The following is an 18,140-nucleotide window of genomic DNA, read 5'->3' as shown; positions in this document are numbered from 1 at the left end:
ATACTGTAAATCAAATATAACAATAAAAAACATTAAGATTTTTTAAAGTTAGTGTTCAACCTAGAAAACTTCGAGAAACTACATAAATTCTTGCTAATATGTCATTAAGAACTAAGAAATTATATAGGAGAAACCCAGCAAGGCAACAGGCAGAACACTGCTTAGGAATATTTAAAATATTTAAGATGATATACAAGACAAATGTGAGTACAAAATGCAAACAGTATAACAAAAAAAACAGAACACTTGGTGGTTGTTATTGGCATGACAAAGCATCATCTCTATATACTATCCATTTATAGAACTGTTTCCGATTTTTTCTTCATCCTTACTGCTAACATTTCATTCAGGCCCTCTTCAACATACATGGGTAGTACATTTAATAGACAGGTCCAAAATGACTTTTAGTCTATTTTTTTTCTAATCTGGTGCTTCCCAAACTTATTATGACTCACTCAGGGATCTTAAAACACTGGTTCTGATTCAGTCTCACAAGTTCCCCAGATAACATTGATGTAACCACACTTTGAACAACAAAGATTTCATGTACTCAACAAACCCATTACTTCAAAAAAAAAAGGGTCTTATTTTTGGTTGTGTCTGGTCTGAGTTGCAGCAGGCAGGATCTTTTACCACAGCCCACCGGCTTCTAATCATGGCACGCAGGCTCGGGAGTTGGGCACCTGGGTTTAGCTGCCTTGTGCCATGTGGGATCATAGTTCCCTGAACAGGGATTGAACCCGTGTCTCCTCCATTGCAAGGTGGATTCTTAACCACTGGACCACCAGAGAAGCCCCTATTACTTTTCTAAGTTGTACCATTTATTTAACGTATGTATTGCAAAATCACTACTACCATAGTGTTAGCTAACACCTGCATCAAGTTACTTAACATTTCCTTTAAAATTAATTTTAATTGGTGTATAGTTGGTTTACAATGTTGTATTGGCTTTGCTGTACAGCAAAGTGAACCAATTATACGCATACGTATATCCTTTTTTAGCCCTTTTTTTGGCTGCGCTGTGCAGCATCCAAGATCTTAGTTTCCCAGACCAGGGACCGAACCCTGCCTTGGGAGGGCAAAGTCTTAACCAGTGGACCATCAGGGAAACCCCTCTGTTTCATAGTTTTAAAACACCACTTATCTCATGTTATAGCCTCAGGAATCCACCCCAACTCAGTGAAGCATGTATAAACATCTACATTCAACTGTTTGAGTTCAGAACTTCATTCTGGATCAATTTGATCTGTTTCCTAACTGCTATTCTCATTCCAGTTCATTTCTGCCCTGTTTTTGTTTTTTAGGGTAAAATATATATACAGTGAAGTAACAATTCAATGAGTTTTGCTAAATGTATATACACCAGTGTAACCAATATTCTTCTAAAAAGATGGACCATTACACCAACCCTGTGTTGATCTAACTCTACAAATACCTTTCCACCTTCCCCCATCCTTTTAAGTTCCTTATTAAAAAAACACCCAAATTTACCCAGATATCTCAATCTAAATTACTACTAATTTTAAGACCCTAGCCATCATCATCTGTCACTGAACTAAAGCAGTGGGCTTCTCACACGTCTCTCTTCCTTTTCTTACCCCCTCCCCCCAATTTATTATCCACAAAGTAATCAATGACCTAAAATTATAAACCAAATCAGGTCACTTTCCTGTGTAAAACTCTCCAATGGCTTACCTTCACACCTGTGCTAAGTCCAAATGCCTTTTCCTGTATTCCTGTATCACTAAGCTCTCCAACTCTGACCTCATCGCTTGGATTTTCCCCCTTACTTTCAATGCTCTGGTTATATGAACCTTTTTTTTTTTTATCCTGGTCCTAAAACCCAGCAAGACTTGCCTACTTTAGGAACTCTGCAAGAAATAGTCCCTCTTCTCTTCCCCACCACCTTTCTATGACTAGCTATGTTTAGCTGCTCAGATCTCAAAGTTACCTCCCACAGAAGCCTTCTCTAACCACAATAACCTAAAAGGTCCACTCAGTCACTAACACAAATCCAACTTTTTCTGTATAGCTGTTATTATTGGTATGTATCTTATTAATGTGCTTGTGTGTATGTGTGTGTAGGTTCAGTCACCAAGTACTGTCTGACTCTTGACAACCTGATGAACTGTAGCCTGCCAGGCTCCTCTGTCCACAGGATTTTCCAGGCAAGAATACCGGAGTGGGCTGCCATTTCCTCCTCCAGTGGATCCTTCCAACACAGGGATTGAATCCGCATCTCTTGCCTGCATCTCCTGTGTTAGCAGGTGGGTTCTTTACCATTTGAGCCACCTAGGAAGCTCCATTAATGTGCTTATCATTTGTTCTCACAGGAACATAAGCTTCACGACTATGGAACTTGCTATAATGTTCACTGTTAACTCCAGCCCCCAGAACAGTATCCAGCTCATTACAAATAGATGATAATGTCTGTTAAATAAATATGTATGTTCATACTTGCATATGGAAATTGTGCCTGCATACCAATACAGACTCTCCTATGAAATTCAAAGAGAATAAGAAAGATATTGCTAGTCATCCAAAAAGGCAAACCCTTCACAAGAAAGAAAGGGAAGAAAAGAATTGCAGCTTTAATTTGGGGCAAAAAATAATATAAAACACAGATTAAGTCAAAGTTTAGTTCACATAAAGTTTAATCAGTCAAGTTAATGAAAATATCAAAATTTGTGAGTTAGTGTCTGGCAGAGGAAATTTAATTTTGTTGCAAATAATACAGTATTTGGTGTTTCCATTCTGGATGGGCTATGCTGCAGAAAGAGCAATGGCATTGAATCTCAGTTCATCAGGGTCACGTTCCATAAACTTCTTGCAAACTTCTATGGCATCCTAGAGGGGAAAAAGACATAATCTTTCAGTTTAAAAACAGTTTTACTTACAGATGATACATAAAATGCTTCATAGCTTCCTAATTCATAGTAATTTTATACCACAGACTACTTTTCTCAAATGCAAAATAACTCAGAGGACACCAGAAAAGTGAATAGCGGGGTGGCCTAATTTGCTGAGTACAAAAGTATGAGATATGGAAGTGTTCTTTCTTAAAAGGCTTTTAAGAAGCTTTTAACCTGAGAACTACATGTTTCATTGATTCTAAGCCATACAATTTGTTCATATATTTTAAAATCTTTAAAATCGAGAAACAAATGATGGTACCTTGGATTTAATGAAACATGGGATACGATGTGTAATGCTTTCAATACTACTCTTGTTTTTTTTCACATTTGATACTTGTTTACACCAAGAGTTTTCCAAACCTCTTTCATTGGCTGTAGATTTTTAACACTAGTTCAAATTTTTCTTTTTGGATTTTTTTCCAGAAAGCCAGGACAAGAAGATATACAGAGAAAAGTTACACCAGTTCTCTTTAGAGATGTTTTAAAGATGACAAGAATATTAATGAACTGAAGGTGGGCCAACAGGTTTTACTGTTACCTCTAATAAAGTTTCATCACTAGTTTCCCCGTGGTTAATTGGAAATGGTTTCCGTCCATCTGTGGAAAAATAAACAGGTGAATGGCTAGTTGTTTGTAGAGGATACTATGCTTCTTAATAATATAAACAATTAATGACATTTATTTCATTTAGAAATTTTTCCAGCTGACCCAGAAATATCCTTTATCCATGCTGTTTTGTTCTATGTGGGATCTACTCAAGAATCACATATTTTATTCAGTTGTCCTATCTCTTTAGTCTCCATTAATTAAGAATGACAGGATAATGTACTAATACTTTCAACTTCCATTTTCCTCTTCCCATAGTGAGGCAAAAGTTAAAAGATAAAGTAATATCCTAGAACAAACCCTTTAAATGTGCTACATATGAATATTTTTAACACTAACGGTTATTTAGAACCTTGCTTACACGTTTGAATGTCTAACTTCATAAACACATGCTGTTAGAAATAAACACTATTGGCTTTAATTTCCTAAAAAGAATATGCAAGACTAATGTCAGCTTTTTAAAAATTACAACCATCAGAAATATAAGAAATTTCAGGACTTCCCTGGTGGTCCAGTGGCTAACTCTTCACATTCCCAGTTCAGGAGGCCTGGGTTCGATCCCTGGTCAGGGAACTAGATCCCACAAGTTGCAACTAGGAGTTCATATGCTGCAACTAAAGATCTGGCATAGCCAAATAAACATTTTTTAAAAAAGGAAATATACAAAATTTCTTTCTTCACCTTAAAGCCTTCTGATAAGGGGTCCTAAGTAAAACTGACATTTATGCCAATGAAAGGGAACCACTGCAACGTTTACATATTACTACTAGTAACCATGTACCAAGGCAGGAACACAGAACAACAATCTAAATAACCTAGGATTATTTTATTCAACACCAAGAGTATTAATTATCACCTTGAATAAAGTAGTACTTTTTTAACACTATGAAAAAATGAAAAAGTTCAGAATTACATAAACTCATGCAAACCCAAAGTTAACTGATAGTCTATATCCAAGTCTATAATTTCAGATGTTTTATAAATGGCACTTCAAGCCATAAAACACAATCTCCTCTATAATTTCATGGCTTCGAAACATAATAATAATTTTTGAATCAATATGCATACATACTGATAGGCCTGGACTAAAAGACACTACTTTTAAAGAAAAATATGAGTGAAAACGAACCAAGCAAACCAAAAAAGCAAAACAGGGCAGTTATTAAATACAGAGAAATAAAAAAGTGAAAAAGAAAAGTACATTAACTATGGCACATCTGAGAATAACATTTCTGTAGTCATAAAAATCTAAACAACTATATATTGTATAACACAGGGATCTATGGTTAATATCTGGTAATAACCTACAATGAAAAATACTCTGAAAAATAATACATGTGTATATGTATAACTGAGTCACCTTGCTGTGCACCTGAAACACTCTAAGTCAGCTATACTTCAATAAAGTATATATATATTTTAAAAAAGAATCTAAACAACTGTAACAACAGGGAAAAGTAAGTATGTACTTTGTGATTGGGAGACAGAAGTAGGTAAAGAGTGACAAAGGAAACAGATTCTTATCTTCATTGTGGGAGGCCCAGGAATAACAGATACCCCCTCTCCAGCCAGGATGAAATAATGTACTGGACTAGGCTTTCCACTGAAAACAACTAAAGACCTGGACAAAATACCTGAAATGGTTGTTTTATAGACTGGGAAATATGTAACTCAGAACTGTTAGGTAAGCCCAACAGTAATACTAGCTCTCTTCCAGTGCATGAGAGGGAGACCCAAGCAGCCTACAGCCACTTTAATTAGGAGACCAAAGCAAAAGAGGGCAGAGTTTGAGGGGAGCAGAGTTCAAGGAGGCCGAGGCAGTTGGAATCTGCACAATGCCAGGAAGAAGGCAGCTACACACTTGGGAGAGCTCCGGCTATTTGTCTGTGCCAGGCCAGGATCAGGGGGCCAGGTGGGGGCGGAAAGCAGTGTGTCTGGAACGGAGCTTTAGGCTGAGCAGCCAAGAGCTTGTTTATATATCAGGGAAGGCGTAAGTCAGAAAATACATAAAGGACAATGAGAGCTAGATTTCCCCTGTTCAGGAAAGGAAGTCATAAATATGGTAACACTAGCACAAAATGTATAATATTAGTTTAGAATTAGAAATGTAGATGTAAATAAATGCTCTTTAATATAGCGAAACATATAACTAATTGATTGTGTGTCCATGTATATTCTTATTCACACACAGGTGTCTATTTATATAATACATACAAGTATTTCCTAGCTCTGTCCTCTGAGAAAGCCTAAAAGTGACAGCATCTTAATAACAATGAGCACCCAGATCTTGGTTCTAATCATCATCTTCTAATAGAAAGAACCAGGGCTCCTTGGAGAAGGCTTAGGCATGGAAAATAAAAGATGAGCCAGGAAATGCTGTTCTACTAGAAAGTTAGAAAGAGCTCAAAGAATGACAGGGACAAATTAAAAGGACATATGCCAGGAACTACTTGAAGCCCTAAGGACAAGGACGGGATGATAAAAGAAACATGAATAACTCAGTCCCTTCCATTAGTTAACCCTACAATTAGGTACAGAATGGACATATTAAACGCTATCACTACCCTCTGTTGTATAATGGTCCTGCAGAGATTTACCTGTCCCATGTCTATAATCATACAGCCTGATTTTAAAAATTAAAGGTATTCAGAAATCACTTTTTCCTTAAAAACCATATGCTGTTCTCTTAACCACTATTTTCTATGAACTAACTCAATACTTCTCTTGTTCAACATTCCTTTTAAATTAGGAATTTGCATCAGGGCTACCACCAATTCCCCTTGCAATGAGTCAGTAACTGTCCATCTTAATTTTTCTTGTATTAATATTTATCCCTATCCTCTATGACATCTCAAAGATTCCCGCTATTCTTTAGAACTCGGAAATTCTTTTAAACTCATTTAAAGAATGTAATTCCCAAAGGGCTCTAATTCTCTATCAGCCACATTGATCATTCTTCCTGCTAAAGAATACTTGAACCAAACAAGACCTTAGTAGTTCTGCCTTTCTTTTCTGATGTTCTTACTTCAAGCCAATTTTAAGATCCTTTCATGTTGATCTTGGCGTGCTACAAGAGAACCATTCCTGCATATGTAGCCAACCCTTGATATATGTCTTTCCTTCCACTGCCCTTTAGCCTCTGAGCTCAGAGAGCCAGCTCATCAGTCAAACTGGGTTTTCAGACAATATATTCCTTCCCACTGAGATAATCAGATTTTTTTTCTTTTAAGTATCTTCACTGTTGTTTGTTCTATTATTCAGCCTCCCATTCTGAAAGTCACCATTACATTTTTATAATCTCTGGTTATGGGTCATATTTATCACTCCTCTGGCCTTTCCTAAATCTATGAGAATGTGTCTGATCAGTCTCAGCACTCTCTTTAGACCTCCACTTCTACCAGTTATTCTTTTAAAAAAAAATACATATATATAAATATATATATTTATCTTTATTATTTCTTTTGGCTGTGCTGGGTCTTCATTGCTGTGTTCCTCTAGTGGCAAGCGAGGGCTCCTCTCTAGTTGCAGTACAAAGGTTTCTGTTGTTGAAGAGCAGAGGCTCTAGGATACTAGGACTTCAGTAGTTGCAGCACATGGGCGCCAACAGTTGTGGCTCCCGAGCTTAAGAGCACAGGCTCAACAGCTGGGGTGCACGGGCTTAGCTGATCTGCGTCATGTGTATCTTCCCAGAGGAGGAGCGGAACCTGTGTCTTCTGCATTGGCAGGTGCATTCTTTACCACTGAGACACCAGGGAAGCCCTACTAGTTATTCTTTAAGAGTGGAAACTAGCTTCCAGCAATCAGACATTTGAAATCCCCAATTCCTATTACATCTTATCTCTATGTAAGTTCCAAAGACTGAATTAAGAAAGCATATCTTCTAAATTGCCCCGCAGGTCTGTAATACACTCCCGTGACAATGACTTCATTTTAGCTTGATTTCCTACTCAAATCACTCTACTACTGTAGATGATCCACAGGGTTGTACACTTCTTTCCTTTCCTTGTCCCCTTTAACAGAGCCCCTTCTTTTAAATAAATTATATGATTCTGTTGCTGTATTCCAAATATAGAATCCATCTAAATTTTATGGATCACGTCTACAGTCACACTCAGAGTCCTTTCTGAACTTTTCTGTCTTTAAATAAGTTAAGGAAAAGGAAAGCGTGAAAGTGTAAAGTTAATATTTAACAGCAAATGAGAAGAGAACTAAAAATCATGGTATCTAGAAACTGAAAAGGACTTCACTCTTTTGTTTTATTTGGTCTTTTTTCTAATCTAAGAAGTTTTCATAGAGGGCTCATAAGTACTGTAAGTATTATGAAAGAATCATAACAAGCTTATTCTGCTTGCGTGACCCTATTAAAATTAGAAGAATCTCTAAATAGTCCCTGAAGTAGTCCATTGATAGTTAAACTTTTAAAAGATAAATGCAGTTATAGGCCAATACCAAGTAATTAATCATAGGGACTTTGACACACGCCTGAAGGAACTGTTGCCAGAAAACATAGATTCCTGTAAAGTCTTTTGAAAAATCAGATGTGATACAAAAGGACGTTACAAAAGCTTAAAAACTAGTGATACCAATTGCTGAATACAAACACTAATCATTATGAATAATAAACTATGTTTTAAAACTAGTTTCAGGATCAAGAAACTAGTTTTAAATGGTCATCCAAGATGTTGCTGATACCAATTCAAAAATTTAGTAAAGAATTCTGAAGTGATTATAGGAGTTTCCTATAATAATTTTTACTTGCCTGTTTTGCAAAGGTAGTTGCAAGCATTCTTGAACTATCTTAATAAGTCACTTGAACAACAAAACATTTTTACTTTTTCTAGTAAGAAATCTTAAGCAGAAAACTGTTATTATGCCAACTCAGTGCTGAAAGGTAATCAACTTAAGTGAACACAATAAATATCAACAGTCATGTTTTCATAAATACAAATTTTCCCATTTACTATTTTTCTCCCCAGGATAAATTAAAATAGTTCTTACCTAATTCATAGAGATGCCCATCTACATGAACTAATGCAATAAAATGAAGATCTACTTTTTCATCTATATTTGGTGCCTAGGAGGGGAAAATACATAGTATGTATGTTAGTAGTCAAAACAAATCAATCAACTTACATGTAAACACATATAAATAATATTAAATTACATGAAAAAACATTTATAACAATATGATTCAAGGCTTAGTCTTTAGTATGGTGGACAGAGAGTGAACATGCCTGTATTTATAACAAATGTGTTCGCCCATCAACAAGAAAAACACTGACTCAAAGTACATCTCTCTTAATCTCAACTGACCTAAAAACCTAAGGTTCTGTTCACTTTGGAAGCCTCAGCCCTTGCACAATGCCTGCTACATGGCAGACGTACAATGTATATTTGCTAAACGAAATGAATTCATGAGCTAATTTGTCTAATTTTTGAAATTTGAATAAACTTTTTAGAAGTTAAATAGCATAAAATGAGTTAAAGAAACTCTTTTCAAAGTGAAAGCCACGCATGCATCTTTCATATTAAACCACTGATGTTCAGCTCAAAGACACTGATCTACTATTATTTAGAATGCAAAAGGGTGAGCAGGGCAGATTATTATGGGAATAATGCAATATAGACTTAGAATATTTTTTATTCATCCTAGATTTCAAAAAGTGTATTCTTCCTAGATTCAAAAATCTAACTGGTTTGAAGTGTAATATAATCACTGCTAAATGCAAGTACAAATTTTAGAGGTAAAAGTTTTAAAGAGGCAGAAATCAAATTATATCTCATATCATGTACTATCCAGTAAGTAACACAAAGTACAGGACTGAAGCTGAAGCTGAGGCTCCAATACTTTGGCCACCTGATGTGAAGAGTCGACTCACTGGAAACACCCTGATACCTGGAAAGATTGAGGATAGGAGGAGAAGGGGACGAGAAATGATGAGATGGTTGGATGGTATCACCAACTCAATGGACATGAGTTTGAGCAAACTCCAGGAGACAGTGAAGGACAGGGAAGTCTGGCGTGCTGCAGTCCATAGGGTTGCAGAGTTGGACACAATGACTGAACAACACGGCAAAATTAACTTTCGCTAACTTTGGTAACTCAAATTTTAATTTTTCACCCTCAAATAATTATATAATTTTAAGTTTTAAGTAATATAAGGTTTTCAGGTACAGAAATTGGAAGGTACAGAATAAACATTGCTAACCTGGATTTACTGGGTGGGTTCTTAGTCGTGTCTAACTTTGTGACTCCATGGACTGTAACTGGCTGGGCTCCTCCTCTGTCCATGAGATTTCCCAGGCAAGAATAGTGGAGTGTGGTTGCCAATTTCTCCTCCAGGGAATTTTCCAAACCCAGGGACTTAACCCACATCTCCTGTGACTCTTGAAGTGACAGGTGGATTATTTACCACTGAGTCACCTGGTAAGCCACCTTGGATTTGCTGGATGCTTCTAAAAATATTTGAGACTTCCCTGGTGGCTCATACGGTAAAGCGTCTGCCTACAGTGCGGGAGACCTGGGTTCGATCCCTGGGTTGCGAAGATCCCCTGGAGAAGGAAATAGCAACCCATTCCAGTACTCTTGCCTGGAAAATCCCATGGATGGAGGAGCCTGGTAGGCTGCAATCCACGGAGTCGCAAAGAGTCAGATATGACTGAGCGACTTCACTTCACTTCTAAAAATGTTTACAGATATGACTCATCTAAGCTCACATTTTTCTTCAGAGATCCAGTTCAGTTCAGTAGCTCAGTCATGTCCGACTCTTTGTGACCCCATGAATCGCAGCATGCCAGGCCTCCCTGTCCATCACCGACTCCCGGAGTTCACTCAAACTCATGTCCATCAAGTCGGTGATGCCATCCAGCCATCTCATCCGCTGCCATCCCCTTCTCCTCCTGCCCCCAATCCCTCCCAGCATCAGGGCCTTTTCCAGTGAGTCAACTCTTCGCATGAGGTGGCCAAAGTACTGGAGTTTCAGCTTTAGCATCATTCCTTCCAAAGAACACCCGGAGATTACTTCCCTCAAATTGCGAATGGGTGCAGCACAACATACACTGCTGTGGCAAACTAGCTCTTCTTAAATTTGACTTAGATCTAAAGAATTCCACAGTTGGTAGGAATCACAGTTACGTAGGATTACTGTTGTTCTGATACTAGACTGCTCTTGACCGCAGCCCCATCTGTGGCAGCCCCGCCAACAACAGGGAACTGCCACTAGGTTTTCAGGTAGTCCATTCCAACTGGACAGTTTTGTTAGAATTATCCCATCTACTGAGGCAAAAAATGTTTCCCAGTATTTTCCACCATCTTAAAAAAGACTAATCCCTCTTGAACATGGTATTTCTCCAAACAGTTAGATAGTAATAATGAGTTCCCTTATTTTACTGGTCAGAGAATCAAAAATTTTAGTGATCCCTCAAACCTAGTAACGCCCATTTCAGCAATGACCAGAGAGAACCCAATTTTTCAAGGCTAAATCTAGGCAATTCTACAAACTATAAGTTCAATTCTGTACAAAAACACTAGAAAGAATTCCTTACACAATCAAGCCCCAGGAAAGGGGCTTGATTTACTCCTTTTAATACACAATTCTCCAATATGACATCAAGTATTTTAAACCTTTAAGCTATTATGTTTTTTAAAATTATCACTTATTTTTACCCCATCTCTTAAGAATAATATCTCTTATATAATAGCTTCTGTTTTTCACATTTTGTCAGTAAATACAACTGTGCTAGAGATAAACGTAATACAACTGGAATCAGAGACCCGACTATGTACTCAACCCCCCTGAGCACTGGGATTCTTACCCGTTTTCAGGTTTAAATGAAATTCATGAAAGTACTTTAACTGTTACATGCCATATAAATATTATATATTATTATAATATTAACACTAACATTATCACAAATCTAAGAAGTCACTAAATCTAAGTGACTCAAAATTGTGAGTCATTGAACCTTTTATCCAAAAGTGCATACTAAAAATCCAAACTGCTAAAGAAGGTATGAAAAGCCTTCAAACCATTATAAAAGATAAAAAAATGCTCAAAACTTCTACCCTTTCCACAAAACCTCAGTACCTATTACAAGCCTTTTCCTTTGGTCAGCTTCAATTAACCAGGGTCTGAAATCTATACTTATCCAATTGCTTAAGCAGTACTCCACTAGAAGCAAGAACAATCAGTAAAAAATAAATTCCAGATTTGATAATCTTTGCCTACGTTTTTATATATCATTTTTACAAAGTTTCTTAATTTAGAACATACTTCTTACTACCATGAAGAATCAAAAAGTGATGTGACAAATCAATTAGATAGAAAATTAAATACTAAATAGAAATTTAAAAAACTAAATAGACATTTCAAATTGTAAGAAATAGCTTAAATTTAATTTATAATTGTGGCACTAAATATATACCAGATATTGTCCTAAGCACTTTATAAGAACTGACCAATTAATAGTCATATGGACCCTATGAGGTAAATAATATAGTTACATCCACTGTACTCACTGTCATATAGGCCCTATGAGGTAGGTAATATAGTTACATCCACTGTACTCATTGTCATATAGGCCCTATGAGGTAGGTAATATAGCTACATCCACTGTACTCATTGTCATATAGGCCCTATGAGGTAGGTAATATAGCTACATCCACTGTACTCTCAATTGACTCACAGAAGCATTAAGTAACATGCTCTAGGTCACAAAGCTAGTAAGTGACAGAATCTGGTTTCAAGTCCAGGCCATGCCATTCTACAATACACATTCTTAGTCACTAGGCGATGAAAACACTTATGAAGTTACAAAGCAATGATTAATATGGAGCAAACATTAACATTACGTAAAAATATAAAACTGAAAATGTCAATTTTTATGACATGTTCACTTATATTTAGAATATTTTTAAGTACAAAGGAATTTATTCCTATTTAGAATCAATTATGCCCAAGTAAGAATTTATAAATTAGGGTTTTACTCTGATCATCTGATTCACTTGCATGTCTTCCTACTGTGCCAGTGTATGGCACGGTAGGAAAGCAATAAACATCAGGTGGATAAATAAATAAAAATGACAAATGCATGTTTGTGACCCGATGAGGATAATGAAACAGAGAGACACCAGTCTGTTGATGAAAGGCTATTTTGGTGACCACACTGGTATCTGATGGAAGATGTTTAAGGAAAAGTGCCAAGACTCCACTTTAGAGGAATAGCTCTAAAACAGTAAATAAGCAGAAGGAAAGAATGTTTGATACCAATTTTTAATTTTTTTAAGCATTAAAGTATGTGTAATCAGACTTCCTCTGGCTTCAAAAGTCACAATGATTTCCTCAAGTGTTAAGTTTCTTATAAATGTATGGCATACACCAAATCTTTCAGATGTAGCATTTCTAGGTAGGCTCTGCTCATTACCATTTTCTAAAACATCAGAAAGACAAGAGCTATAGTTGCCTAATCCTGCATTTTATTTCAATTATGAGAATTATTAGAATTCCATCATCAACCTCAACATTTAAGATAATTAGCACAATTACAAGAACAAATGTACTTTTTAGCAGTTTGCTAACATTACCAACTTAAGGAGGAGAAATTGTGAAATTTGTGGGAATTCTATATCAATTCACAAGAAAATCTTCACCTCCTGCTTGAGAAAAGATCTTCAGAAACTGAATAGGCAGGAAAGATTGGATCAAGATTAAACCAAGTACCTGAGCCACCTCAGGGAATAAAATAGTTTAGATGAACACCCTACACCATGAAGGATTAGATTAAGGACAGAGTAAGTAAAAGTAACCCCAGAGCATGACAAAGAGACTAAAGTCATGTTCAGAAACATGAAAAAAAAATAAAGTAAGAGATGGCAAAGAACTCAGAAGGCACACAGCATTTGTTGACCTGAGTCAACTAAATGAAACTGGAAAGATGAAGGGTAAGAGAATACATATTCACTTGAACAACTGACCGGAACTTAAACATTATCATGAATGTCGATCAGCACTCATCAAAAGACAAGCACCTTTATGTTGGCAGGATATGGAGTGGAAAGATGGATGTTCACCAAGGCGCTGGTGAAAGTCAAGCTGAACTGCAAAGCATAGAGGTATGCTTGCAATCTTATCAGGGGAGAAAAAGCTCATGGCTGATGAACCAAGAGAAAAGCACTCTGAAGACTGAAGAAATTTAAGGGAAAAAATGGACTACCCCTGTCACTGGAAGAAGAGATGGAAGATTGACTACACTTACAACAGAATGGAGACCCAAAGATGGCAGACGTAAGAAGGGTCGCCAGCGACGAAGACGGAGAGATGGACTGGTAGCCTTTGCAGGGCCTACATGGTTACGTTTGACCCAGGGCAGGGATGCATGGTGACACAATGATGAGGCCTTCGTTCTGCAGTGGCTAGAATGAGGCTGTGATGAGGATGGCGAGGAGGACTACACAATTGAAAAAGAGAACATTTTACTTAGACCACGTCACTGGGAGGTCAGTTATTCTTAAAAGCAACGTATGGTCAGACTTCGATTTATATGGTCTAGTACCTTTTAACCAGTCATAATCTAGAAAAGGATCGCAAATGAACATTAGGTAAAGGCATATAAAGTGGAAATACCTAACCACGGTATCAGGTTATATTCCACAGCTTCTATTCAATGCACATCTAAAATATTTACATATCCTCATTTGTATAGCATAGATTCATGGAATTACTTAAAAGCCACTAATAGGAATTATTACAGCAAATTCTTTTAAAAAAAGAACACACACACAAAACATGTAACACATACAGAGATTTACATGTAAAAGAAAACTGCATGGTGATAGGCATTGGTAAAGATTTTCTTAGAAGGAATAAGTGATAAAAAAATGCCACTTCAAAATCTGTCAGAAACAGGATGCCATGCATAAATTATCCTCTTATGCTGACAAGTTAAATGGAAACTATCATGGCTTATTAGCCATCTTTTAGTTAGGAGGACTTCCCTGGTGGCTCAGATGGTAAAGCATCTGCCTACAATGTGGGAGACCCGGGTTCGATCCCTGGGTTAGGAAGATCCCCTGGAGAAGGAAAAGGCAACCCACTCCAGTACTCTTGCCTGGAAAATCCCATGGACAGAGGAGCCTGGTAGGCTACAGCCCATAGGGTCGCAAAGAGTCAAGCGACTTCACTAGTGATAATGGGTTTCACTAACCAAGACTTATTCTCTTAAGGAAAATGAAGGGATTTTCCCTGAATGATTTCTAAGATTCTTTCAACCCTGAAAATTCTATGATCCTACTTAGCACTTTTGATCTCTGTAAACAATACAACAACTTAAAGCTATCATTGTGATGAGGGTTTTAAACTTGTTTGTGAATACTTTAGCTGCTCATAATAATCAATCAGTTAGAAATACACAAATGAATGCTTTACTTGGCTCTTCATGGGAACAAAGTATATATAATACAGTGTCTGCTCTCACAAACATAGTCTGAGGGCAACACAGAAGGCCCAGACAGGCTGCACACACAATGGGCTGCATTACTAGTATTTATTGAGTGCTTACTGTGGTCACTCAGACAGAAAAGAATCTGTCTGCAGTGTGGGAGACCCAGGTTCAAGCCCTGGGTCGGGAAGATCCCCTGGAGGAAGGCACAGGAACCCACTCCAGTATTCCTGCCTGGAGAATCCCATGGACAGATTAGCCTGGCAGGCTACGGTCCATGGGGTCGCAAAGAGTTGGACACAACTGAGCAACTAACACTTTCAGTTTCATAGAAATAAAAAGAGTATACAGGAAACACCTAGATCTACCTATGACATTTTATCCTAATTTCCTTTACCATCTGTACCTACACTCTCTCTTCCTGTCTCTCTACACAGACCTTTTTCTTTCCTGCACCATTTGAGGGTAAGTGACATATATCATGGTCTTTTACCCTCAAATACTTTTATGTAACAGCAGTTATCATCTGCAAAATTTCATATAGATATGAGCTATGTTAGGATGGATGTAAGTTCGGTGTCACATTAGACTTTAGTCTAACCTTTCATCCATATTTTAATTTTGTCAGTTGATCCATTCATATCCTTTGCAGCATTTTTCTTCAGGATCTAATCTGGGAGCAGGTACTGAATTTCTCATGTCTTGTTAGTATCCTTTAAAGAGGTAGCTCCAATAGCCTTGATCTTTTATGACGTTTACACACAAACCCTTCCCCCATTTTTTACATAAAAATTCATGCTCTCTGTGAATACAGACATCTATTTCTTCCTTTCCAATCCATACGCCCTTTATTTCCTTTTCTTGCCTTACTGCATTGGCTATAGGACCTCTAGAATAATGAATTTCACTGATTTTCACTTTCAATTATTTCTTCCTTCTGCATGCTTTAGGTTTAAGTTGCTTAAGTTGTTTAACTTGCTTTTTTTCTTTTTTTTTCTCTAACCCCTGCCTTTTCTTTCCTACTATAAGCACTTATATAACTTAATGTTATAAATTTGCTTTAGCCATAACTTGTAAATTAATATATTTAAATTGTTTTCACTCAAAATATTTTCTAGAAAATAAATTTATGGTTACCAAAGAGGGGAGGGATAAATCAGGATAAATCAGGAGTTTGGAATTGGCAGACACAAACTGTAAAATACTACATATAAATACAGATAGTACATATAAAAAAGAAACAGCAAGATCCTACTGTAGAGCCCAGGGAACTCTATTCAGTATTCTGTAATAAACCATAATGGAAAATAGTTTGAAAAAATATATATGTTTAACTGAACCACTTTGATGTACACAAATTAACACAGCATCGTGCTAAGTCTCTTCAGTCGTGTCCGACTCTGTGTGATCCCATAGACGGCAGCCTACCAGGCTCCACCGTCCCTGGGATTCTCCAGGCAAGAATACTGGAGTGGGTTGCCATTGCCTTCTCCAATGCATGAAAGAGAAAAGTGAAAGTGAAGTCGCTCAGTCGTGTCCGACTCTTAGCGACCCCATGGACTGCAGCCTACCAGGCTCCTCTATCCATGGATTTTCCAGGCAAGAGTACTGGAGTGGGGTGCCATTGCCTTCTTCGACACAGCATCATACATCAACTAATATTCAATTAAAGTAACGTTTTTAATATGTTTTCTATTTTTCTTGGTGACTTCCTCTTTGATCTATGAGCTACTTGGAAATGTGCTGCTTAATTTCTAAATATTTGGAAATTTCTGATACTTTTTATTGCTATTAATCTCTAATTTAACTCCACTGTAGTTAGAAAACGTTCTTTGTATAATTTAAATTAAAAAAAAATTTGCCAAGATTTTCTGATCCAGAATATGGTCTATCCATGTGCACTTTTAGTCATCTTTTAGAACAACTTAAAAAACACAATATATTTTATATTTACCTTCACTTGTTCCATTGCTGATGCTCTCATGTGTGCCTCCAATATGTAGTGCAGGTAAGCTTGTAATGAATTATCTCAGTTTTTGTTTGTATAAAAGACTTTCTCCTTTATTTTTGAAAAATATTTTTGTTTCAAATACTTCTTTTAGAACTTTAAAAATAATTTCATTGGCTTGCATAATTTCTGAAGACAAGCCTGCTGTAATTCTTAACTTTGCTACTTTGTATCTAATATATCTTTTTTCTCTGGCCACAATGAACATTTTCTACTTATCTGTGGTTTCAAGCAGTTTGAATATTATGCATCTCAGGATGTGTGTGTATCTGAATATTATGTATCTTGGTGTATATGTGTATGTGTGTGTTTTGGTGGGTAGAGGTATTTATCCTATCTACTGCTCTCTTGAAAATCTTGAAGTTGTGGTTTGATGTGTTTAATTAATTTTTGTAAAATAGTTGACTATTAACATATTTTTCGTCTGTTATATGCCCACTCCTCACACCCACCGTTCTCTTTTGCTTCTGATTCTACTTACACATATTAGATCATCTGAAACTGACCCACGGCTTTTGGATAATCTGGGAGGGTTTTTTTTTCCCCATGATTTTTTATTTTCATGATTCACTTTGGGTTCAGTTCAGTTCAGTCATTCAGTTGTATACAACTCTTTGCGACCCCATGGACTGCAGCACACCAGGCTTCCCTGTCCCTCACCAAATCCTGGAGTTTACCCAAACTCATGTCCATTGAGTCGGTGATGCCATCCAATCATCTCATCCTCTGTCATCCCCTTCTCTTTCTGCCTTCAATCTTTCCCAGCATCAGGGTTTTTCAAATGAGTCAGCTCTTTGCATCAGGTGGCCAAACTATTGGAGCTTCAGCTTCAACATCAGTCCTTCCAATGAACACCCAGGACTGATCTTTAGAATGGACTGGTTGGATCTCCTTGCAGTCCAAGGGACTCTCAAGAGTCTTCTCCAACACCACAGTTCAAAAGCATCAATTCTTCGGCACTCAGCTTTCTTTATAGCAACTCTGAAATCCATACATGATTATTGGAAAAACCATAGCCTTGACTAAACAGACCTTTGTTAGCAAAGTAGTATCTCTGCTTTTTAATATGCTGTCTAGGTTGGTTATAACTTTCCTTCCAAGGAGTAAGAGTCTTTTAATTTCATGGCTGCAATCACCATCTGCAGTGATTTTGGAGCCCAAAAAATAAAGTCTTC

General features: G+C 37.0%; 1 protein-coding gene across 1 annotated transcript in view; it reads right to left on the bottom strand.

The window, feature by feature from the left end:
* Nucleotides 1–2,636: 2,636 nt before the first annotated feature.
* The window catches only part of UCHL3 (ubiquitin carboxyl-terminal esterase L3 (ubiquitin thiolesterase)), a 47,975-nt gene continuing 32,471 nt past the window's right edge, over nt 2,637–18,140 (bottom strand). Inside the window, exons 7-9 of the mRNA XM_010839665.1 lie at nt 8,520–8,595; nt 3,454–3,512; nt 2,637–2,847 (exon numbers count right to left, since the gene is read on the bottom strand). Coding sequence (XP_010837967.1) covers nt 2,764–2,847; nt 3,454–3,512; nt 8,520–8,595 — 219 coding nt within the window. The 3' untranslated portion in view covers nt 2,637–2,763. The remainder of the gene's footprint in view (nt 2,848–3,453; nt 3,513–8,519; nt 8,596–18,140) is intronic.

This window comes from Bison bison, unplaced genomic scaffold, assembly GCF_000754665.1.
Source record: "Bison bison bison isolate TAMUID 2011002044 unplaced genomic scaffold, Bison_UMD1.0 scf7180017864128, whole genome shotgun sequence".
NCBI lineage: Eukaryota > Metazoa > Chordata > Mammalia > Artiodactyla > Bovidae > Bison > Bison bison.
Note: the sequence above shows the minus strand (reverse complement) of the source record. Positions and strands in the feature narration are given on the sequence as shown.